The sequence below is a fragment of the Pseudophryne corroboree genome, chromosome 3 (assembly GCF_028390025.1).
Source record: "Pseudophryne corroboree isolate aPseCor3 chromosome 3, aPseCor3.hap2, whole genome shotgun sequence".
NCBI lineage: Eukaryota > Metazoa > Chordata > Amphibia > Anura > Myobatrachidae > Pseudophryne > Pseudophryne corroboree.
Window position 1 is genome coordinate 184,989,842 of NC_086446.1, and position 26,006 is coordinate 185,015,847.

Consider the following 26,006-nt stretch of genomic DNA (forward strand, 5'->3'; position numbering starts at 1 on the left):
TGTTACTGTGACTGTATTTACATACAAAATGCTATGTTACAGTGTTTTCATGGAAAACACTGTAACGTGGCATTTCAGATGCAGCCGCAATTACACACAGAATATAGGCATGCTGAATATCATTTTAATCAACAGAAGTTGCTTGTATGTTCTACTACATTACTGTGCATCTAAGAGACATTTTCGCATAAAAAAAACAAATAAAAAAACGCTCTGCGCTACAGAGTCACGCCACGGCATGGTGCGACTTCAAGAACTGTTTAGCGTGACTGCAGCAAGGATGTAAGAGGACACATCTGTATGGTAAATATACTGTATATTGAATATGAAATAAAACAACTAAGAACAATTTGTCCATTTGCACTCACCAACAGAACCTTCTCCATCTCCTTTCCTGGACACCAATGGAACATACCGGTAGAGTCATATTTCTTCACACTGCTGGAGTCCATGTTATCTATCTGATCACTTCCAGCCATGAGCATGGGATCGTGTCTGTTGACAAATTATAGATCATCTTTTAAAACTATAGTATAAAGTCTACTGTTTCTGGATATCACCAACAGATATACTAAAAATACAAAACTCATTCCACAGATTTGTTCCTAAAACTCATTGCATTCCACAGATTTGTTCCAAGCGTGCTATAATAACATATCATGGTGGCTAAGCCTGTAATTGACACGTCCTTGCTTCAGATGTAATTTGCTCTCAGTCAAGCCTCTTATTAGTAACCATGTTAACTTTGCTGAATGTAATCACTGAATCTTGAAATTAAAAGGCATCTATAGCTTTTCTTGCCTACAGGAGAGCAATGTAGTACCTGTAGTATTAAATACCTTGAACTCATTATTTTTGACTAGTGTATGCAGAATATAATGTGACAAGGAAATGATTAGTATACTTTACTGACAATTGTACAGTATATACAGTAGATTATGCAAAAGAGAAGGTGTTAAATCCCAGACATAGAGCCATGTTCTGCCATAGCCACGATCATCTTCTCCAGTTGATGTTAGTTGTAACTTTCAATGATCTTCTCACTTTACCTGTCTATGCTCCTCTTCTGAGTGAGCATACCATACATGCTCAAAAAGACATCCCACCCCACTCATTTCTGACCGATGCCAACCCCTAAATGAGTTTTGCTATGGGCTGGCTGATACACCATTTTTTAAATCTATTACTTTTTTTTGTGTAGTTTTGTTTTAGTATGTAAATTACATGACCGTAATATACGAATACATAAAAAAAAAAAAACAATGGTTATATTATAACAGAACATATGGCTCCCATTGTGGTTGTACAATGCAATCAGATGTTGCTATGCCTTTAAAATAATGTTCTACATTTTAAGCCTTAGCCTATCTTTGAGCTTCTGGATGAGGAGGCTTTGCAGCTAATTGCAGTGTGTACAACACTTGTCTTCTCTTACACTGGAACATGTTCATTTTTCAAGGGTGGGAATACTGAGCGGCTCCCTTTAGTTGCTGCTGAGTGTTTCTCAGCTCCTTTCTGTCCCTTAATATCAAAGAGCTGCTATTAGGATCTGCAATGAAGTAGAAGCAATGTGAATTTAGTCACCGGTGCTGTGTGTTTGGCATGAGGATAGAAAGTCAATTATTTGCTTTCACGGCGGACACTTTCTGACGCGCTGCCCTGCACAGTAAAAGCTTTAACAGGCTGGGCTTTTAATATTTTAGCAAATTGCCCAATCGGGTTTGGCTTTACGCAACTGACGGCCTTTAAAGATTCAACAGAGTGTCGCTTCAGAGTGGGATGTCTGGCCTACCCCCCTTCTCCTCCCGTCACAGGGAATACAAGACTTTAATGCTAGACAACAGTGAGCGGCTTCTGATGACAATCACATTGGTGCTGGGGTAAAAAAAAAAAAGCATGCATTTTATGGCTATGAGAGCGATGAGACATGGTGAGTGTTCATTAACTCTTCACTGCCACAATGGGCCAACACTCAATGTGTTTCTTTTTTTTTTATTGGGGGGGGGGGGGGGGTTAATTTATCTTGAAACTTGGTAGAACTTTTAGAATAATGGCATTGTCATTTTTTATTAACCAGATTGCAGATGCTAATGGTTGGAATAGCTGCTCTCTCTAGAGATGGATGAAGCTAGCAAGGACTGCCTGAAACACCGACCCCATAGTGTTAAATAAATTTAGATGAAACCTAAAACATTGCTTTAAACTCTAAGAGCAAAGCAAATAGAAAGAAGTGCCAGAAGGCAACCCAAAAAAGCCTGCCTGAAGGACAGAGAGCCTGCAGCTAAACCACAAATCTCACTTGGAAGAAAGATGCACACTGGGACTTGCATGATAGAGAAGAGATCTGTGTAATATCAAAACACATCCTGTTTCCGACACGGTAGCCCTCTAGTCTTGATCAGTGTTGAAGGAGGCATTTCAAAAACACATAAAACCCCTTATAGTGTGGCCCAAGCTTCGCTTATCCCAATATTCAAGCACGGATAGAGTGAAGGTAAAAAGTCTCTATGGTGTTTAGGGAATTCTTATTAACTGTAAAAGTAAAAGCAAAGGGAGTGCACAAAAGAAACTTCCAGGTGAAGAAAAATTATAATATAAAAAAAAAAACATACTCCTACAGAATGCAGGATCAATTATCTATAGTACTTTTTAAAAGTGTTCTTGATCTTACATATGAGACATGGCACTCCCATGTCATCTAGTTTGTGTCACCTGTTCACACAATTTCGTCTTGTAACCATTGCACCATTGATATTTTGAATAGAAGTCATCCATGCACTATAATGTGGTGTGACATTCACAAGTACGGTTTTTCCAGATGGACATTGTCTGTGTATCTTTGATCCATGCATCTTATACCTGCCCGCATTTGCCTTTGATAACTGGACTTACCTGCTATAGGAAGCCTCCCCTGTTTTGTCTCGTGATCTGGGTATGTATGTCTGGGGCACATAAAGACTTTTAAGAGCAACGGGCACATATTGCAAATTGCATTATATAGAGCAGTGGAAATTATACTGACAAAGTGACTTTGTGGTAGACCAAAGTACTTGTTCTTGACTAGACTATGGCATTATTTTACAGTCATAAAATAAAAGGATGACATAAATGGAGAAGTAAAAGTCCACATCATTAAGCCAACGATTATATGGGGACACAACGCATTAAAAGTCATGAGAATGGAATGCCTTTTTGGACAAGTAAGGTTAACTTGGGGAGGGTAGGCATGATGATAGAGAGCAAACCAGAGTACAAATATTCACAAACAAATAATGGGCCTCATGCAGAGTTGGGCCCAAACTGGTCATAATTTATGCTCATAATAGCTTCATTTAAACAGATGTACATACACCCACGTTTTTAAACAAACATTTTGTTTTCATTTGGTATCAATAAAACGTCAAAAACAACTCAAGTATAGCAGAAACAACACTTAATCTTGTGAGTGGGGAAAAAAAATAAGATTTTACTTACCGGTAAATCTATTTCTCTTAGTCCGTAGAGGATGCTGGGGACTCCGTAAGGACCATGGGGAATAGACGGGCTCCGCAGGAGATAGGGCACTTTAAGAAAGACTTTAGGATTCTGGGTGTGCACTGGCTCCTCCCTCTATGTCCCTCCTCCAGACCTCAGTTAGGGAAACTGTGCCCAGAGGAGACGGACAGTACGAGGAAAGGATTTTTGTTAATCCAAGGGCAAGATTCATACCAGCCACACCAATCACACCGTGTAACTTGTGATAAACTACCCAGTTAACAGTATGAAAAAACAACATAACATCAGTACATGACCGATGCAACCATAACATAACCCTTATTGAAGCAATAACTATATACAAGCATTGCAGAAGTAGTCCGCACTTGGGACGTGCGCCCAGCATCCTCTACGGACTACGAGAAATAGATTTACCGGTAAGTAAAATCTTATTTTCTCTAACGTCCTAGAGGATGCTGGGGACTCCGTAAGGACCATGGGGATTATACCAAAGCTCCCAAACGGGCGGGAGAGTGCGGATGACTCTGCAGCACCGATTGAGCAAACAGGAGGTCCTCCTCAGCCAGGGTATCAAACTTATAGAACTTTGCAAAGGTGTTTGACCCCGACCAGGTAGCTGCTCGGCACAACTGTAATGCCGAGAACCCTCGGGCAGCCGCCCAAGAAGAGCCCACCTTCCTAGTGGAATGGGCCTAAACCGATTTAGGCAATGGTAATCCTGCCGTAGAATGCGCCTGCTGAATCGTGTTACAGATCCAGCGAGCAATAGTCTGCTTTGAAGCAGGAGCGCCAACCTTGTTGGCCGCATACAGAACAAACAGAGCTTCAGTCTTCCTGATCCTAGCTGTTCTGGACACATAAATCTTCAAAGCCCTGACCACATCCAGGGACTCGGAATCCCCCAAGTCCCGCGTAGCCACAGACACGACAATAGGTTGATTCATATGAAAAGATGAGACCACCTTTGGCAGAAATTGAGGACGAGTCCTCAATTCTGCCCTATCCACATGAAAAACCAGGTAGGGGCTTTTATACGACAAAGCCGCCAATTCCGAAACACGCCTTGCAGAAGCCAAGGCCAATAACATAACCACTTTCCAAGTGAGATATTTCAATTCCACCGTCTTGAGTGGTTCAAACCAAGGTGACTTGAGGAAACTTAATACCACGTTAAGATCCCAAGGTGCCACCGGAGGTACAAAGGGAGGCTGAATATGCAGTACCCCCTTCACAAATGTCTGTACTTCAGGAAGAGAAGCCAATTCTTTTTGGAAGAAAATGGATAAGGCCGAAATTTGGACCTTTATGGACCCTAATTTTAGGCCCAAATTCACTCCCGTTTGCAGGAAGTGAAGCAGACGGCCCAAATGGAACTCCTCCGTAGGAGCAGTTCTGGCCTCACACCAAGACACATATTTTCGCCATATACGGTGATAATGTTTCAATGTCACGTCCTTCCTAGCCTTGATCAGGGTAGGAATGACCTCCTCCGGAATACCTTTTTCCGCTAGGATCCGGCGTTCAACCGCCATACCGTCAAACGCAGCCGTGGTAAGTCTTGGAACAGACAGGGCCCCTGCTGCAGCAGATCCTGCCTTAGGGGAAGAGGCCACGGATCTTCTGTGAGCAACTCTTGCAGATCCGGATACCAAGTCCTTCGTGGCCAATCCGGAACAATAAGGATCGTTCTGACTCCTCTTAGCCTTATTATTCTCAACACCTTGGGTATGAGAGGTAGAGGAGGGAACACATACAGGTCTGAACACCCAAGGTGTCACTAGGGCGTCTACCGCTACCGCCTGAGGGTCCCTGGACCTGGCGCAATACAGCTTTAGCTTTTTGTTGAGATGGGACGCCATCATGTCTATCTGAGGCAGTCCTCACCGACCCACGATCTGTGCGAAGACTTCTGGATGAAGTCCCCACTCTCCCGGATGCAGGTCGTGTCTGCTGAGGAAGTCCGCTTCCCAGTTGTCCACCCCCGGGATGAATACTGCTGATAGGGCGCTTACATGGCCTTCCGTCCAGCGAAGAATCCTGGTCGCTTCTGCCATGGCCACTCTGCTCCTTGTGCCGCCTTGGCGGTTTACATGAGCCACTGCCGTGACATTGTCTGACTGAATCAGAACCGGTTTGTCCCGAAGCAATGCCTCCGCTTGGCGTAGGGCGTTGTATATGGCCCTCAACTCCAGGATGTTGATGTGGAGACCAGTCTCCAGATTTGACCAGAGACCTTGGAAATTTCTTCCCAGTGTGACCGCTTCCCAACTTCGGAGGCTTGCGTCCGTGGTCACCAGGATCCAGTCCTGAATTCCGAACCTGCGGCCTTCTAGGAGGTGAGCACTGTGCAGCCACCACAGGAGAGATACCCTGGCTCTGGGAGACAGGGTGATCCTTTGATGCATTTGTAAATGGGACCCGGACCATTTGTCCAGTAGATCCCATTGAAAGGTCCTCGCATGGAACCTGCCGAAGGGGATGGCCTCGTACGATGCCACCATCTTCCCCAGGACACGTGTGCAATGATGCACTGAAACCGTTTTTAGCTTTAATAGGTTCCTGACCAAGGCCATGAGCTCCTGAGCCTTTTCCATCGGAAGAAAAACCTTTTTCTGGTCTGTGTCTAGAATCAGACCCAGAAAGGTCAGGCGCGTTGTAGGGACTAGCTGGGACTTTGGTAAATTGAGAATCCAGCCGTGCCCCTGCAACATCCTCACCGACAGCGACACGCTGTCCAGCAACTTCTCCCGAGATCTCGCCTTTATGAGGAGATCGTCCAAGTATGGGATAATTGTGACCCCCTGCTTGCGCAGGAGCACCATCATTTCCGCCATTACCTTGGTGAAATTCTCGGGGCTGTGGAAAGCCCAAACGGCAACGTCTGAAATTGGTAATGACAGTCCTGTACTGCAAATCTCAGGAACGCCTGATGAGGAGGGAAAATCGGAACATGAAGGTATGCATCCTTTATGTCCAGGGACACCATCCAATCCCCCCCCCCCCCCCCTCCAGGCTGGCGATGACCGCTCTGAGCGATTCCATCTTGAACTTGAACTTTTTCAAGCAAAAGTCAGGGATTTTAGATTCAAAATGGGCCTGACCGAACCGTCCGGTTTCGGGACCACAAACAGGGTTGAGTAATACCCCTTTCCTTGGTGGAGAAGAGGAACTTTGACTATCACCTTTTGAAGATACAATTTTTGAATCGCAGTCAACACTAACTCCCTCTCTGATGGGGAAGCTGGCAGAGCCGATTTGAAAAACCGTCGAGGAGGCACGTCTTCGAATTCCAGCCTGTATCCCTGAGAGAAAATCTCTATAGCCCAGGGATCCACCTGTGAGTGAACCCAGACCTGGCTGAAAAATCGAAAACGCCCCCACTTGAGCTGACTCCCCCCGGGAAGCCCCAGCGTCATGCGGTGGACTTTGCAGATGTAGGGGAGGACTTCTGCTCCTGGGAACTAGCTGCATGCAGCTTTTTTCCCTTGCCTTTTCCTCTGGCAAGGAAGGACGATCCCCGTACCTTCTTGCTTCTATTAGAATGAAAGGACTGCATTTGATAATGAGGTGCCTTTTTAGTATGCTGCGGGGGACATAAGGTAAGAAACCGGCCGTAGCAGTAGAGACAAGGTCCAAGAGTCCTTTTTCAAACAACTCCTCCTCCTTGTAAGGCAGCGACTCCATATGCCGCTTTGAGTCGGCATCCCCCGTCCACTGTCGGGTCCACAGGAGTCGTCTAGCAGAAATAGACATAGCATTTATTCTGCAGCTTAGTAAACAAATGTCTCTTTGAGCATCCCTCATATACAAAGCAGCATCTTTGATATGCTCTAGGGTCATTAGAATGGAATCCTTATCTAGGGTTTCAAGTTCCGTAGATAAGGAATCTGTCCATGCTGCGATAGCACTACACACCCAGGCCGATGCCATAGCCGGTCTAATGATAGTACCGGAATGTGTGTAAATGTGTTTCATGGTAACCTCCTGCTTACGAACAGCAGGATCCTTGAGGGAAGCTGTATCCTGAGAAGGCAGTGCCACCTTCTTGGATAAGCGTGTCAGCGCCTTGTCTACCTTCGGCGAAGATTCCCATCGTATCCTGTCCTTTTGTGGAAAGGGATATGCCATAAGAATCCTTTTGGGAACTTGTAGTCTCCTATCTGGAGATTCCCAAGCCTTTTCGCACAAGTCGCTTAGTTCAAATGAGGACGGAAAAGAGACCTCAGGCTTTTTCCCTTTATACATGTGTACCCTCGTGTCAGGGACAGGGGGTTCCTCAGTGATATGCAAAGCCTCTCTAATGGCCATAATCATGTAACGAATACCTTTCGCCACCTTTGGCTGTAATTTTGCATCCTCATAGTCGACACTAGAGTCAGTCTCTGTGTCGGTATCTGTGTCAGTAATCTGGGATATGGTGCGTTTTTGAGACCCCGAAGGTCCTGGTGCCACATGGACAGGCATGGTCTGACTACCTGACTGATCCCTAGCTTCAGCCTTGTCTAATCGTTTATGCAGTAAAATAAGAATTTACTTACTGATAATTCTATTTCTCGTAGTCCGTAGTGGATGCTGGGAACTCCGAAAGGACCATGGGGAATAGCGGCTCCGCAGGAGACTGGGCACAAAAGTAAAAGCTTTAGGACTACCTGGTGTGCACTGGCTCCTCCCCCTATGACCCTCCTCCAAGCCTCAGTTAGGATACTGTGCCCGGACGAGCGTACACAATAAGGAAGGATTTTGAATCCCGGGTAAGACTCATACCAGCCACACCAATCACACCGTACAACCTGTGATCTGAACCCAGTTAACAGCATGATAACAGAGGAGCCTCTGAAAAGATGGCTCACAACAATAATAACCCGATTTTTGTAACAATAACTTTGTACAAGTATTGCAGACAATCCGCACTAGGGATGGGCGCCCAGCATCCACTACGGACTACGAGAAATAGAATTATCGGTAAGTAAATTCTTATTTTCTCTGACGTCCTAGTGGATGCTGGGAACTCCGAAAGGACCATGGGGATTATACCAAAGCTCCCAAACGGGCGGGAGAGTGCGGATGACTCTGCAGCACCGAATGAGAGAACTCCAGGTCCTCCTCAGCCAGGGTATCAAATTTGTAGAATTTAGCAAACGTGTGTTTGCCCCTGACCAAGTAGCTGCTCGGCAAAGTTGTAAAGCCGAGACCCCTCGGGCAGCCGCCCAAGATGAGCCCACTTTCCTTGTGGAATGGGCTTTTACAGATTTTGGCTGTGGCAGGCCTGCCACAGAATGTGCAAGCTGAATTGTACTACAAATCCAACGAGCAATAGTCTGCTTAGAAGCAGGAGCACCCAGCTTGTTGGGTGCATACAGGATAAACAGCGAGTCAGATTTTCTGACTCCAGCCGTCCTGGAAACATATATTTTCAGGGCCCTGACTACGTCCAGCAACTTGGAATCCTCCAAGTCCCTAGTAGCCACAGGTACCACAATAGGCTGGTTTAAGTGAAACGCTGAAACCACCTTAGGGAGAAATTGAGGACGAGTCCTCAATTCTGCCCTGTCCGTATGAAAAATTAGGTAAGGGCTTTTATAGGATAAAGCCGCCAATTCTGAGACACGCCTGGCTGAAGCCAGGGCTAACAGCATTACCACTTTCCATGTGAGATATTTTAAGTCCACAGTGGTGAGTGTTTCAAACCAATGTGATTTTAGGAACCCCAAAACTACATTGAGATCCGAAGGTGCCACTGGAGGCACAAAAGGAGGCTGTATATGCAGTACCCCCTTGACAAACGTCTGAACTTCAGGAACTGAAGCCAGTTCTTTCTGGAAGAAAATCGACAGGGCCGAAATTTGAACCTTAATGGACCCTAATTTTAGGCCCATAGACAGTCCTGTTTGCAGGAAATGCAGGAAACGACCCAGTTGAAATTCCTCTGTAGGGGCCTTCCTGGCCTCACACCACGCAACATATTTACGCCAAATACGGTGATAATGTTGCACGGTTACATCCTTCCTGGCTTTGATCAGGGTAGGGATGACTTCATCCGGAATGCCTTTTTCCTTCAGGATCCGGCGTTCAACCGCCATGCCACCAAACGCAGCCGCGGTAAGTCTTGGAACAGACAGGGTCCCTGCTGGAGCAGGTCCTTTCTTAGAGGTAGAGGCCACGGGTCCTCCGTGAGCATCTCTTGAAGTTCCGGGTACCAAGTCCTTCTTGGCCAATCCGAAGCCACGAGTATAGTCCTTACTCCTCTCCTTCTTATGATTCTCAGTACCTTGGGTATGAGAGGCAGAGGAGGGAACACATACACTGACTGGTACACCCACGGTGTTACCAGAGCGTCCACAGCTATTGCCTGAGGGTCCCTTGACCTGGCGCAATATCTGTCTAGTTTTTTGTTGAGGCGGGACGCCATCATGTCCACCTTTGGTTTTTCCCAACGGTTCACAATCATGTGGAAGACTTCTGGGTGAAGTCCCCACTCCCCCGGGTGGAGGTCGTGTCTGCTGAGGAATTCTGCTTCCCAGTTCTCCACTCCCGGAATGAACACTGCTGACAGTGCTATCACATGATTTTCCGCCCAGCGAAGAATCCTTGCAACTTCTGCCATTGCCCTCCTGCTTCTTGTGCCGCCCTGTCTGTTTACGTGGGCGACTGCCGTGATGTTGTCCGACTGGATCAACACCGGCTGACCCTGAAGCAGAGGCCTTGCTTGACTTAGGGCATTGTAAATGGCCCTTAGTTCCAGGATATTTATGTGAAATGACGTTTCCATGCTTGACCACAAGCCCTGGAAATTTCTTCCCTGTGTGACTGCTCCCCAGCCTCTCAGGCTGGCATCCGTGGTCACCAGGACCCAGTCCTGAATGCCGAATCTGCGGCCCTCTAGAAGATGAGCACTCTGCAACCACCACAGGAGAGACACCCTTGTCCTTGTAGACAGGGTTATCCGCTGATGCATCTGAAGATGCGATCCGGACCATTTGTCCAGCAGATCCCACTGAAAAGTTCTTGCGTGGAATCTGCCGAATGGAATCGCTTCGTAAGAAGCCACCATTTTCCCCAGGACCCTTGTGCATTGATGCACTGACACTTGGCCTGGTTTTAGGAGGTTCCTGACTAGCTCGGATAACTCCTTGGCTTTCTCCTCCGGGAGAAACACCTTTTTCTGGACTGTGTCCAGAATCATCCCTAGGAACAGCAGACGTGTCGTCGGAATCAGCTGCGATTTTGGAATATTTAGAATCCACCCGTGCTGTCGTAGTACTACTTGAGATAGTGCTACTCCGACCTCTAACTGTTCCCTGGACCTTGCCCTTATCAGGAGATCGTCCAAGTAAGGTATAATTAAGACGCCTTTTCTTCGAAGAAGAATCATCATTTCGGCCATTACCTTGGTAAAGACCCGGGGTGCCGTGGACAATCCAAACGGCAGCGTCTGAAACTGATAGTGACAGTTCTGTACCACAAACCTGAGGTACCCTTGGTGAGAAGGGCAAATTGGGACATGGAGGTAAGCATCCTTGATGTCCAGAGACACCATATAGTCCCCTTCTTCCAGGTTCGCTATCACTGCTCTGAGTGACTCCATCTTGAATTTGAACCTTTGTATGTAAGTGTTCAAGGATTTCAGATTTAAAATAGGTCTCACCGAGCCGTCCGGCTTCGGTACCACAAACAGCGTGGAATAATACCCCTTTCCCTGTTGTAGGAGGGGTACCTTGATTATCACCTGCTGGGAATACAGCTTGTGAATGGCTTCCAATACCGCCTCCCTGTCGGAGGGAGACGTTGGTAAAGCAGACTTCAGGAACCGGCGAGGGGGAGACGTCTCGAATTCCAATTTGTACCCCTGAGATACTACCTGCAGGATCCAGGGGTCCACTTGCGAGTGAGCCCACTGCGCGCTGAAATTCTTGAGACGACCCCCCACCGTACCTGAGTCCGCTTGTAAGGCCCCAGCGTCATGCTGAGGACTTGGCAGAAGCGGGGGAGGGCTTCTGTTCCTGGGAAGAGGCTGCCTGCTGCAGTCTTTTTCCCCTTCCTCTGCCCCGGGGCAGATATGAGTGGCCTTTTGCCCGCTTGCCCTTATGGGGACGAAAGGACTGAGCCTGAAAAGACGGTGTCTTTTTCTGCTGAGAGGTGACCTGGGGTAAAAAGGTGGATTTCCCAGCCGTTGCCGTGGCCACCAGGTCCGATAGACCGACCCCAAATAACTCCTCCCCTTTATACGGCAATACTTCCATATGCCGTTTGGAATCCGCATCACCTGACCACTGTCGCGTCCATAACCCTCTTCTGGCAGAAATGGATAGCGCACTTGCTCTTGATGTCAGAGTGCAAATATCCCTCTGTGCATCTCGCATATATAGAAATGCATCCTTTAAATGCTCTATAGTCAATAATATACTGTCCCTGTCCAGGGTATCAATATTTTCAGTCAGGGAATCCGACCAAGCCACCCCAGCACTGCACATCCAGGCTGAGGCGATTGCTGGTCGCAGTATAACACCAGTATGTGTGTATATACTTTTTAGGATATTTTCCAGCTTCCTATCAGCTGGCTCCTTGAGGGCGGCCGTATCAGGAGACGGTAACGCCACTTGTTTTGATAAGCGTGTGAGCGCCTTATCTACCCTAGGGGGTGTTTCCCAACGCGCCCTAACCTCTGGCGGGAAAGGGTATAATGCCAATAATTTTTTAGAAATTAGCAGTTTTTTATCGGGGGAAACCCACGCTTCATCACACACCTCATTTAATTCATCTGATTCAGGAAAAACTACGGGTAGTTTTTTCACACCCCACATAATACCCTTTTTTGTGGTACTTGTAGTATCAGAAATGTTCAAAACCTCCTTCATTGCCGTGATCATGTAACGTGTGGCCCTACTGGAAAACACGTTTGTTTCCTCACCGTCGACACTGGAGTCAGTGTCCGTGTCTGTGTCGACCATCTGAGGTAACGGGCGCTTTAGAGCCCCTGACGGTGTTTGAGACGCCTGGACAGGTAATAACTGATTTGCCGGCTGTCTCATGTCTTCAACAGTCTTTTGTAAAGTGCTGACGCTATCACGTAATTCCTTCCATAAGACCATCCAGTCAGGTGTCGACTCCCTAGGGGGTGACATCACTATTACAGGCAATTGCTCCGCCTCCATACCATTTTCCTCCTCATACATGTCGACACAACGTACCGACACACAGCACACACACAGGGAATGCTCTGATAGAGGACAGGACCCCACTAGCCCTTTGGGGAGACAGAGGGAGAGTTTGCCAGCACACACCAGAGCGCTATATATATACAGGGATAACCTTCTATAAGTGTTTTTCCCTTATATAGCTGCTGTATTGATTAATCTGCCAAATTAGTGCCCCCCCTCTCTTGTTTTACCCTGTTTCTGTAGTGCAGGACTGCAGGGGAGAGTCAGGGAGACGTCCTTCCAGCGGGGCTGTGAGGGAAAATGGCGCTTGTGTGCTGAGGAGATAGGCTCCGCCCCCTTCTCGGCGGCCTTTCTCCCGCTTTTTTTAAGGAAAAACTGGCCGGGGTTAAATGCATCCATAAAGCCCAGGAGCTATATGTGATGTATTTTTCGCCATCTAAGGTGTTTTTATTGCGTCTCAGGGCGCCCCCCCCCCCAGCGCCCTGCACCCTCAGTGACCGGAGTATGAAGTGTGCTGAGAGCAATGGTGCACAGCTGCGGTGCTGTGCGCTACCTTATTGAAGACAGGACGTCTTCTGCCGCCGATTTCCCGGACCTCTTCTGTCTTCTGGCTCTGTAAGGGGGTCGGCGGCGCGGCTCTGGGACCCATCCATGGCTGGGCCTGTGATCGTCCCTCTGGAGCTAATGTCCAGTAGCCTAAGAAGCCCAATCCACTCTGCACGCAGGTGAGTTCGCTTCTTCTCCCCTTAGTCCCTCGGTGCAGTGAACCTGTTGCCAGCAGGACTCACTGAAAATAAAAAACCTATACTTAAACTTTTTCACTAAGCAGCTCAGGAGAGCCACCTAGTGTGCACCCTTCTCGTTCGGGCACAAAAATCTAACTGAGGCTTGGAGGAGGGTCATAGGGGGAGGAGCCAGTGCACCAAGGTAATGGCCGAAATGATGATTCTTCTTCGAAGAAAAGGCGTCTTAATTATACCTTACTTGGACGATCTCCTGATAAGGGCAAGGTCCAGGGAACAGTTAGAGGTCGGAGTAGCACTATCTCAAGTAGTACTACGACAGCACGGGTGGATTCTAAATATTCCAAAATCGCAGCTGATTCCGACGACACGTCTGCTGTTCCTTGGGATGATTCTGGACACAGTCCAGAAAAAGGTGTTTCTCCCGGAGGAGAAAGCCAAGGAGTTATCCGAGCTAGTCAGGAACCTCCTAAAACCAGGCCAAGTGTCAGTGCATCAATGCACAAGGGTCCTGGGGAAAATGGTGGCTTCTTACGAAGCGATTCCATTCGGCAGATTCCACGCAAGAACTTTTCAGTGGGATCTGCTGGACAAATGGTCCGGATCGCATCTTCAGATGCATCAGCGGATAACCCTGTCTACAAGGACAAGGGTGTCTCTCCTGTGGTGGTTGCAGAGTGCTCATCTTCTAGAGGGCCGCAGATTCGGCATTCAGGACTGGGTCCTGGTGACCACGGATGCCAGCCTGAGAGGCTGGGGAGCAGTCACACAGGGAAGAAATTTCCAGGGCTTGTGGTCAAGCATGGAAACGTCATTTCACATAAATATCCTGGAACTAAGGGCCATTTACAATGCCCTAAGTCAAGCAAGGCCTCTGCTTCAGGGTCAGCCGGTGTTGATCCAGTCGGACAACATCACGGCAGTCGCCCACGTAAACAGACAGGGCGGCACAAGAAGCAGGAGGGCAATGGCAGAAGTTGCAAGGATTCTTCGCTGGGTGGAAAATCATGTGATAGCACTGTCAGCAGTGTTCATTCCGGGAGTGGAGAACTGGGAAGCAGAATTCCTCAGCAGACACGACCTCCACCCGGGGGAGTGGGGACTTCACCCAGAAGTCTTCCACATGATTGTGAACCGTTGGGAAAAACCAAAGGTGGACATGATGGCGTCCCGCCTCAACAAAAAACTAGACAGATATTGCGCCAGGTCAAGGGACCCTCAGGCAATAGCTGTGGACGCTCTGGTAACACCGTGGGTGTACCAGTCAGTGTATGTGTTCCCTCCTCTGCCTCTCATACCCAAGGTACTGAGAATCATAAGAAGGAGAGGAGTAAGGACTATACTCGTGGCTTCGGATTGGCCAAGAAGGACTTGGTACCCGGAACTTCAAGAGATGCTCACGGAGGACCCGTGGCCTCTACCTCTAAGAAAGGACCTGCTCCAGCAGGGACCCTGTCTGTTCCAAGACTTACCGCGGCTGCGTTTGGTGGCATGGCGGTTGAACGCCGGATCCTGAAGGAAAAAGGCATTCCGGATGAAGTCATCCCTACCCTGATCAAAGCCAGGAAGGATGTAACCGTGCAACATTATCACCGTATTTGGCGTAAATATGTTGCGTGGTGTGAGGCCAGGAAGGCCCCTACAGAGGAATTTCAACTGGGTCGTTTCCTGCATTTCCTGCAAACAGGACTGTCTATGGGCCTAAAATTAGGGTCCATTAAGGTTCAAATTTCGGCCCTGTCGATTTTCTTCCAGAAAGAACTGGCTTCAGTTCCTGAAGTTCAGACGTTTGTCAAGGGGGTACTGCATATACAGCCTCCTTTTGTGCCTCCAGTGGCACCTTCGGATCTCAATGTAGTTTTGGGGTTCCTAAAATCACATTGGTTTGAACCACTCACCACTATGGACTTAAAATATCTCACATGGAAAGTGGTAATGCTGTTAGCCCTGGCTTCAGCCAGGCGTGTCTCAGAATTGGCGGCTTTATCCTATAAAAGCCCTTACCTAATTTTTCATACGGACAGGGCAGAATTGAGGACTCGTCCTCAATTTCTCCCTAAGGTGGTTTCAGCGTTTCACTTAAACCAGCCTATTGTGGTACCTGCGGCTACTAGGGACTTGGAGGATTCCAAGTTGCTGGACGTAGTCAGGGCCCTGAAAATATATGTTTCCAGGACGGCTGGAGTCAGAAAATCTGACTCGCTGTTTATCCTGTATGCACCCAACAAGCTGGGTGCTCCTGCTTCTAAGCAGACTATTGCTCGTTGGATTTGTAGTACAATTCAGCTTGCACATTCTGTGGCAGGCCTGCCACAGCCAAAATCTGTAAAAGCCCATTCCACAAGGAAAGTGGGCTCATCTTGGGCGGCTGCCCGAGGGGTCTCGGCTTTACAACTTTGCCGAGCAGCTACTTGGTCAGGGGCAAACACACGTTTGCTAAATTCTACAAATTTGATACCCTGGCTGAGGAGGACCTGGAGTTCTCTCATTCGGTGCTGCAGAGTCATCCGCACTCTCCCGCCCGTTTGGGAGCTTTGGTATAATCCCCATGGTCCTTTCGGAGTTCCCAGCATCCACTAGGACGTCAGAGAAAATAAGAATTTACTTACCGATAATTCTATTTCTCGTAGTCCGTAGTGGATGCTGGGCGCCCATCCCTAGTGCGGATTGTCTGCAATACTTGTACATAGTTATTGTTACAAAAATCGGGTTATTATTGTTGTGAGCCATCTTTTCAGAGGCTCCTCTGTTATCATGCTGTTAACTGGGTTCAGATCACAGGTTGTACGGTGTGATTGGTGTGGCTGGTATGAGTCTTACCCGGGATTCAAAATCCTTCCTTATTGTGTACGCTCGTCCGGGCACAGTATCCTAACTGAGGCTTGGAGGAGGGTCATAGGGGGAGGAGCCAGTGCACACCAGGTAGTCCTAAAGCTTTTACTTTTGTGCCCAGTCTCCTGCGGAGCCGCTATTCCCCATGGTCCTTTCGGAGTTCCCAGCATCCACTAGGACGTCAGAGAAATTTACATTTGCATTCAAGACATTCCACATATCCACCCAGTCCGGTGTCGGCGTTGCCCACGGAGACCTGACCATCATGCACTCCCCCTCCTCCTTAGGTGAGCCTTCCTCGTCAAACTTGTCGACACACACGACCAACACACTTCACACACACAGGGAATCTCTTTTCTGAAGACATGTTCCCCCTGAGGCCCTTTGGAGAGAGAGAGAGAGAGAGAGAGAGTATGCCAGCACACACCCCAGCGCTATATGTCCCTGGAGAAAAACACAGAATGTTTACCCAGTAGCGCTGCTGTAGTGTATAAACGCCAATAATGTGCCCCCCCTCTATTTTAAAACCCCCTTTCACCGTGTGTCAAGCAGGGGAGAGTCCGGAGAGCTTCCTCTCAGCGGTGCTGTGTAGAGAAAATGGCGCTGGTGAGTGCTGAGGGTACCCACCTGTACATGTATATACACTTTTGCCATAGGAGAGGTGTTTTATTGCTGCCCAGGGCGCCCCCCCTGCGCCCTGCACCCTTACAGTGACCGGAGTGTGTGAGGTGTAGCGGAGCAATGACGCACAGCTGCAGTGCTGTGCGTTACCTCTGTGAAGCACCGAAGGCTTCTCCCGCCTGAGACGTCTTCTGTCTTAGTTTCTGGCTCTGTGAGAACGGCGGCGCGGCTCTGGGGTGAACGCCCAGGACGACCCTGTGTTCATTCCCTCTGGAGCTAATGGTGTCCAGTAGCCGAGGAAGCAGAGCCTAATATTTAAGTAGGTCTGCTCCTCTCTCCTCAGTCCCTCGATGCAGGGAGCCTGTTGCCAGCAGTGCTCCCTGAAAAAGAGAAAAAATCCTAACAAAAAAAGCTTTCTAAACAGGAAACTCAGGAGAGCTCCCTGCAGTGCACCCATTCTCCTCTGGGCACAGTCTAAAACTGAGGTCTGGAGGAGGGGCATAGAGGGAGGAGCCAGTGCACACCCAGAATCCTAAAGTCTTTCTTAAAGTGCCCTATCTCCTGCGGAGCCCGTCTATTCCCCATGGTCCTTACGGAGTCCCCAGCATCCTCTAGGACGTTAGAGAAATATTATTAGAATGCACACCCAACAGCATAATATATACCAGAGCATGGAGAAACCACTTATCAGCAGTGCACTGCATACATATCCTAACAGTCCAGCATGGACAGTAGTGTCATCATCCAGTATTTGCACCTGCCCCTGACCACTCGCATATGGCTTTCTCAGCCATAAGTGTCTCTGTCCCAGCATGCATTTTTTCTCAATTGAAAGTATACCCTCTAACTGTAACACCCATAACTTTGCCAGACACATCCAAGCATAAGTGCAAGAATCACACAAGCTTCCATAGGCATGCATGCACCTGCCCAATTTCTGGGCAGTGCAATTTCACAAAGGATCCACTGTGTTAACTAACATAGGGGGTCATTCCGAGTTAATCGCTCGCTAGAAGTTTTTAGCAGCCGTACAAACGCAGTGTCGTCGCCCACAGGGAGTGTGTTTTCGCTTTGCAGAAGTGCGAACGCCTGTGGAGCAGAGCGCCTGCAAAAAAATTTGTGCAAAACAAGACCAGCCCTGGACTTACTCTTCGTGTGCGTTGATTCTAACGTTGGAGGGTTGGCTTTTGACGTCACACACCCGCCCAGCGTTTGCCCAGCTACGCCTGCGTTTTTCCAAACATTCCCTGAAAACGGTCAGTTGACACCCAGAAATGCCCCCTTCCTGTCAATCTTCTTGCGTTGTGCCGTGCGACTGAAAGCTTCGCTAGAACCTGTGCAAAACCACAAAGGACTTTGTACCCGTACGTCGCGTGTGCGTATTGCGGTACATACGCATGCGCAGAAATGCCGATTTTTAGCCTGATTGCTGCGCTGCCAACGGCAGCTAGCGATCAACTTGGAATGACCCCCATAGTACTATCTGCATCAGTCCCAGTATGTCTAACATAATTAAATGTAGCTACCTGCTTTCCAGAAGATTTTATTACAGATCTTAAATCTTTTGAACTATCTCAACCTTTACAAAGGTGTAAAATGTGCCTCAGTAGTGCATACACTGTTTTTAGTTTTCAGCACAGAAAGGGCATGCACACATGAAAATGAATTATTTAAAAAATAAGATTTTACTCACCGGTAAATCTATTTCTCGTAGTCCGTAGTGGATGCTGGGACTCCGTAAGGACCATGGGGAATAGCGGCTCCGCAGGAGACTGGGCACAACTAAAGAAAGCTTTAGGACTACCTGGTGTGCACTGGCTCCTCCTACTAAGACCCTCCTCCAGACCTCAGTTAGGATACTGTGCCCGGAAGAGCTGACACAATAAGGAAGGATTTTGAATCCCGGGTAAGACTGATACCAGCCACACCAATCACACCGTATAACTCGTGATACTATACCCAGTTAACAGTATGAAATATAACTGAGCCTCTCAACAGATGGCTCAACAATAACCCTTTATAGTTATTGCCTAACTAAACAAGTATTGCAGACAATCCGCACTTGGGATGGGCGCCCAGCATCCACTACGGACTACGAGAAATAGATTTACCGGTGAGTAAAATCTTATTTTCTCTGACGTCCTAAGTGGATGCTGGGACTCCGTAAGGACCATGGGGATTATACCAAAGCTCCCAAACGGGCGGGAGAGTGCGGATGACTCTGCAGCACCGAATGAGAGAACTCCAGGTCCTCCTCAGCCAGGGTATCAAATTTGTAGAATTTAGCAAACGTGTGTTTGCCCCTGACCAAGTAGCTGCTCGGCAAAGTTGTAAAGCCGAGACCCCTCGGGCAGCCGCCCAAGATGAGCCCACTTTCCTCGTGGAATGGGCTTTTACAGATTTAGGGTGCGGCAGTCCAGCCGCAGAATGTGCAAGTTGAATCGTGCTACAGATCCAGCGAGCAATCGTCTGCTTAGAAGCAGGAGCACCCAGCTTGTTGGGTGCATACAGTAGAAATAGCGAGTCAGTTTACCTGACTCCAGTTGTCCTGGAAACATATACTTTTCAGGGCCCTGACTACGTCCAGTAACTTGGAATCCTCCAAGTCCCAAGTAGCCGCAGGCACCACAATAGGTTGGTTCACATGAAAAACTGATACCACCTTAGGAAGGAATTGGGAACGAGTCCTCAATTCCGCCTTATCCATATAAAATACAGATCAGGGCTTTTGTATGACAAAGCCGCCAATTCTGATACCCGCCTGGCCGACGCCAAGGACCACAGAATGACCACTTTCCACATGAGGTATTATAGCTCCACGGATTTAAGTGGCTCAACCCAATGCGACTTCAGGGAATCCAACACCACGTTGAGATCCCACGGTGCCACTGGAGGCACAAACGGGGGCTGACTATGCAGCACTCCCTTAATAAAAGTCTGAACTTCAGGCAGTGAAGCCAGTTCAATTTTGGAAGAAAATCGATAGAGCCGAAATCTGGACCTTAATGGAACCCAATTTTAGGCCCATAGTCACCTCTGACTGCAGGAAGTGCAGAAATCGACCTAGCTGAAATTTCTCCTTTGGGGCCTTCCTGGCCTCACAGTACGCAACATATTTCCGCCATATGCAATGATAATGGTTTGCGTTCACTTCTTTCCTAGCTTTAAATAGCGTAGGGATAACTTCCTCCGGAATTCCCTTTTCCTTCAGGATCCGGCGTTCAACCGCCATGCCGTCAAACGCAGCCGCGGTACGTCTTGGAACAGACAGGCCCCCTGCTGCAGCAGGTCCTGTCTGAGCAGCAGAGGCCATGGGTCCTCTGAGATCATTTCTTGGAGTTCTGGTTACCAAGCTCTTCTTGGCCAACCCGGAACAATGAGTATAGTTCTTACTCCTCTCCTTCTTATTATTCTCATTACCCTGGGTAAGAGAGGCAGAGAAGGGAACACATACACCGACTGGTACACCCACGGTGTTACCAGAGCATCCACAGCTATCGCCTGAGGGTCCTTGACCTGGCGCAATATCTTTGTAACTTTTAGTTGAGGCGGGACGCCCTCATGTCCACCTGTGGCCTTTCCCAACGGTGTACAATCATTTGGAAGACTTCTGGATGAAGTCCCCACTCTCCCGGGTGGAGGTCGTGTCTTCTGAGAAAGTCTGCTTCTCAGTTGTCCACTCCGGGAATGAACACTGCCGACAGTGCTAACACATGATTTTCCGCCCACCGGAGAATCCTTGTGGCTTCTGCCATCGCCATCCTGCTTCTTGTGCCGCCCTGTCGGTTTACATGAGCGACCGCCGTGATGTTGTCTGACTGGATCAGCACCGGCCCGTGTTGAAGCAGGGGTCTAGCCTGACTTAGGGCATTGTAAATGGCCCTTAGTTCCAGAATATTTATGTGTAGGGAAGTCTCCTGACTTTTCCATAGCCTTGGAAGTTTCTTCCCTGGGTGACTGCCCCCCAACCTCGAAGGCTGGCATCCATGGTCACCAGGACCCAGTCCTGTATGTCGAATCTGCGGCCCCCTAGAAGATGAGCACTCTGCAGCCACCACAACCACGACACCCTGGCCCTTGGAGACAGGGTTATCCGCCGATGCATCTGAAGATGCGACCCGGACCACTTGTCCAACATATCCCACTGGAAAATCCTTGCATGGGACCTGGCGAATGGAATTTCTTCGTAAGAAGCTACCATCTTTCCCAGGGCTCGCGTGCATTGATGCACCGACACCTGTATACGTATTAGGAGGTCTCTGTCTAGAGACGACAACTCCTTGGACTTCTCTTCCGGGAGAAACCCTTTTTATCCTGTTCTGTGTCCAGAACCATACCCAGGAACAGTAGACGCGTCGTAGGAACCAGCTGCGACTTTGGAATATTCAGAATCCAGCCGTGCTGTTGTAGCACTTCCCGAGATAGTGCTAATCCGACGAACAACTGCTCCCTGGACCTCGCCTTTATAAGGAGATCGTCCAAGTACGGGACAATTATTTCGGCCATTACCTTGGTAAATACCTCGGTGCCGGGGACAGACCAACGGCAACGTCTTGGAATTGGTAATGACAATCCTGTACCACAATTTTGAGGTACTCCTGAAGAGGGTAAATAGGGACATGCAGGTAAGCATCCTTAATGTCCAGTGATACCCTGAAATTTTCCAGGCTTGCAATAATCGCCCTGAGCGATTCCATTTTGAACTTGAACCTTCGTATATAAGTGTTCAAGGCTTTCAATTTTAGAATGGGTCTCACCGAACCGTCTGGTTTCGGTACCACAACATTTTGGAATAGTAACCCCGGCCTTGTTGAAGGAGGGGTACCTTGATTTCACCTGCTGGAAGTACAGCTTGTGAATTGCCGCCAGTACTACCTTTCTCCGAGGGCAGCAGGCAAGGCTTATGTGAGGTAACGGCGAGGGGGAGTCGCCTCGAACTCCAGCCTGTATCCCTGTGATACTATTTGCAGAACCTAGGGATCCACCTGTGGGCAAGCCCACTGGTCCCTGAAGTTCCCGAGACGCGCCCCTCCACCTGTGGAGCCCCAGCGTCTTGCGGTGGACTCAGAGGAAGCGGGGGAAGATTTTTGATCCTGGGAACTGGCTGCTGGTGCAGCTTTTTCCTTCTTTCCTTGTTTCTGTGCAGAAAGGAAGCGCCTTTGACCCGCTTGCTTTTCTGAAGCCAAAAGGACTGTACCTGAAAATACGGTGCTCTCTTAGGCTGTGAGGAAACCTGAGGTAAAAAAATTTCTTCCCAGCTGTTGCTGTGGATACGAGATCCCAGAGACCATCCCCAAACAATTCCTCACCCTTATAAGGCAGAATCTCCATGTGCCTTTTACAGGCAGCATCACCTGTCCACTGCCGGGTTTCTAATACCCTCCTGGCAGAATGGACCTTGCATTAATTCTGGATGCCAGCCGGCAAATATCCCTCTGTGCATCCTTTATATATAAGACAACGTCTTTAATATGCTCTATGTTAGCAAAATATTATCCCTGTCTTAGAGTATTAATATTATCTGACAGGGTATCAGACCACGCTGCAGCAGCACTATTTATGCTGAGGCAATTGCAGGTCTCAGTATATAACCTGAGTGTGTATATACAGACTTCAGGATAGCCTCCTGCTTTTAATCAGCAGGCTCCTTCAAGGTGGCCGTATCCTAAGACGGCAGTGCCACCTTTTTTGACAAACGTGTGAGCGCCTTATCCACCCTAAGGGATATCTCCCAACGTGACCTATCCTCTGGCGCGAAAGGGTACGCCATCAGTAACTTTTTAGAAATTACCAGTTTCTTATCGGGGGAACCCACGCTTCTTTACACACTTCATTCATTCATCTGATGGGGGAACAAAACACTGGCTGCTTTTTCTCCCCAATAAATAAAACCCCTTTTATGTGGTACTTGGGTTCATGTCAGAAATGCGTAACACATTTTTCGTTGCCGAGATCATGTAACGGATGTTCCTAGTGGATTGTGTATATGTCTCAACCTCGTCGACACTGGAGTCAGACTCGTGTCGACATCTGTGTCTGCCATCTGAGGTAACGGGCGTTTTTTGAGCCCCTGATGGCCTTTGAGACGCCTGGGCAGGTGCGGGCTGAGAAGCCGGCTGTCCCACAGCTGTTACGTCATCCAGCCTTTTATGTAAGGAGTTGACATTGTCGGTTAATACCTTCCACCTATCCATCCACTCTGGTGTCGGCCCCACAGAGGGTGACATCCCATTTATCGTCCTCTGCTCCGCCTCCACGTAACCTTCCTCATCCAACATGTCGACACAGCCGTACCGACACACAGCACACACACAGGGAATGCTCTGACTGAGGACAGGACCCCACAAAGTCCTTTGGAGAGACAGAGAGAGAGTATGCCAGCACACACCAGAGCGCTATATAATGCAGGGATTAACACTATAACTGAGTGATTTTCCCCCCAATAGCTGCTTGTATACATATATTGCGCCTAAATTTAGTGCCCCCCCCCTCTCTTTTTAACCCTTTGAGCCTGAAAACTACAGGGGAGAGCCTGGGGAGCTGTCTTCCAGCTGCACTGTGAAGAAAAAATGGCGCCAGTGTGCTGAGGGAGAAGCCCCGCCCCTTTTTCAGCGGACTTTTCTCCCGCTTTTTTATGGATTCTGGCAGGGGTAATTTATCACATATATAGCCCTGGGACTATATATTGTGATGATTTGCGAGCCAAGGTGTCTTATATTGCCCTCAGGGCGCCCCCCCCCCAGCGCCCTGCACCCATCAGTGACCGGAGTGTGAGGTGTACATGAGGAGCAATGGCGCACAGCTGCAGTGCTGTGCTCTACCTTGGTGAAGACCGAAGTCTTCTGCCGCCGATTTTCCGGACTCTTCATGCTTCTGGCTCTGTAAGGGGGACGGCGGCGCGGCTCCGGGAACGAACACCAAGGTCGGGTCCTGCGGTCGATCCCTCTGGAGCTAATGGTGTCCAGTAGCCTAAGAAGCCCAAACTACCACCTGTTAGGTAGGTTCGCTTCTTCTCCCCTTAGTCCCTCGCTGCAGTGAGTCTGTTGCCAGCAGATCTCACTGTAAAATAAAAAACCTAAATATACTTTCTTTCTAGGAGCTCAGGAGAGCCCCTAGTGTGCATCCAGCTCAGCCGGGCACAAGAATCTAACTGAGGTCTGGAGGAGGGTCTTAGTGGGAGGAGCCAGTGCACACCAGGTAGTCCTAAAGCTTTCTTTAGTTGTGCCCAGTCTCCTGCGGAGCCGCTAATCCCCATGGTCCTTACGGAGTCCCAGCATCCACTTAGGACGTCAGAGAAACTATACATAGATGTTCCACATGAAACTAGAAGGAACTGAAAAAACTGAGTGATAATTGCACTGATCAAATGTGCAGAGTTGCCAGAGATTTGTCCCAATAAACATTACAGCTGTTATTTGCAGCTAAGGTGTTTTACCAAGTATTAAAACAAGGTCATGTATACAGTATGTTAGAAATTATCCTCTACTTTTTACTTTTAAGAGAAAAAAATTTAGAATTGCTTTTATCACTTTACTTGTGTCAAGAATTTCCACAAAAACACATTTTGATTCGGTCATATAAATGATCGTGAAAATAAAAAGTGAAAAAAGCCAAATGTGGTGGATATTTACAGTATTTATAGCCACTGCAGATGTTAATTCTCTATAACAGGGCTATTACATATGCTTTACACATTCATTCCAAGAGGAAATGTCAATCTGTTTAAATTTTTTTGTATCTCATGACGTGTTGAAATGATAACATACTGTATTGTGTAATTATAATGATGGTATACAAACATACATGTTTATTGGTTTTAATCCTACATAGTAAAGTCACATTAAAAGGTCTGCCAGAATAGGCCTGAGCAGAAATGATGTCTTCTGGGTGTAGCATGTGGCTACATTCTGTGCATAAGCTATTTTGTGCAGTTAGCTTACAACAAGCCTATTTGGGTGTGTGCTGCAAGTTTGAATTATGATTCATTTGGACCTTGTCATTTCAATCTTCCCTGACAGTGCAGTCTAGCACTCAGAAGCAGACACTGCAGACAGTTCTCTTTCACAACTGTCAGCTGTGACAGTTTCTCATCTCAAATGTTGATGACTTGTGATAAGCAATAATTCGCAAAGCATCATCTGCTAGGACAAATTATCCCTCCAGGATCAATACAAGGACTGAGTACTATGTATTATAGGTGACCCACAGAGAAACTCTAACACACATTGTCCATAGGCCCTCATTTAACAAGCAGGATGATAAAGTAATACAAGTACTGGATTATGTCACATATTTATTATAAATTATATGGTCATTAAGCCATGAACTTAATTTATGTCTTTGGCTGTACATGTACTAAAGCTTATAGCACTACTGGGAGGTTTTGTTCAAGTTATTTCACTCTAAAGAGGAAAATGACTACTAACCAGAAAATAAATGTGCAAAGAGGGGATGGGGTGCTCTTGTGGTTTATAATCTAGCTGCAATTTTACAGCTGTCTGCATGCCAAAAGTGTTAAAGAAAGACTGTGTTCAGTGTGTACGGAAGCTAAATAAACAGTAAGGATAGGAAATAAGGGTAAGTGAGGTTTCACATATTAGCATCATGCAAACGGACATGATTTTATCTCCAAATCTCAAGGGCTCACAGTTTGCTAATTTCAAGCATTTATTTTCTACCACGGGGTTCACTTAACAGAAATAAAAGATACGATTAGTAATACTACACTTACAAGGCACAAGTGATTGTTTAGCTGTATATTATAGATAACTATTTACTATGCTGTTGCGTGAGTGTAAATAACTATACCAATATAGGCCTCAACAACCACACCCAAAAACTGTGTTGCCCTTTCTATGTATTCTCTTTTCTGCTTGCCAACAAGTAACAATTTATTGCCTACTTTAATCTCCAACACCTCCACTAATTTTACCTCCCCGTTCACACCCTCTCTTCCATTCCTCTCCCTATCTTATTGCAGCTCTCTTCACACAATCACTGGATGCAGGCTCCCACTTTGAACACTACATCTCATCATACAAACTGACACAGCCATGCTTTTCAAAAACCCGCAGCCAATCTGTTAATCATTACTTATTTACAAATGCCTCCGGGCCTTGAGGGGCCTGCAAGGAGCATGCACGATACCCCAGTCAGC

General features: G+C 47.7%; 1 protein-coding gene across 14 annotated transcripts in view; it reads right to left on the reverse strand.

Moving 5' to 3' along the window:
- KCNMA1 (potassium calcium-activated channel subfamily M alpha 1) overlaps positions 1 to 26,006 on the reverse strand; it is a 1,046,495-nt gene that overhangs the window by 121,214 nt on the left and 899,275 nt on the right. For all 14 annotated transcript variants that reach the window (XM_063958697.1, XM_063958688.1, XM_063958687.1 and 11 more), the window contains one exon: positions 369 to 495. In XM_063958697.1, coding sequence (XP_063814767.1) covers positions 369 to 495 — 127 coding nt within the window. The remainder of the gene's footprint in view (positions 1 to 368; positions 496 to 26,006) is intronic.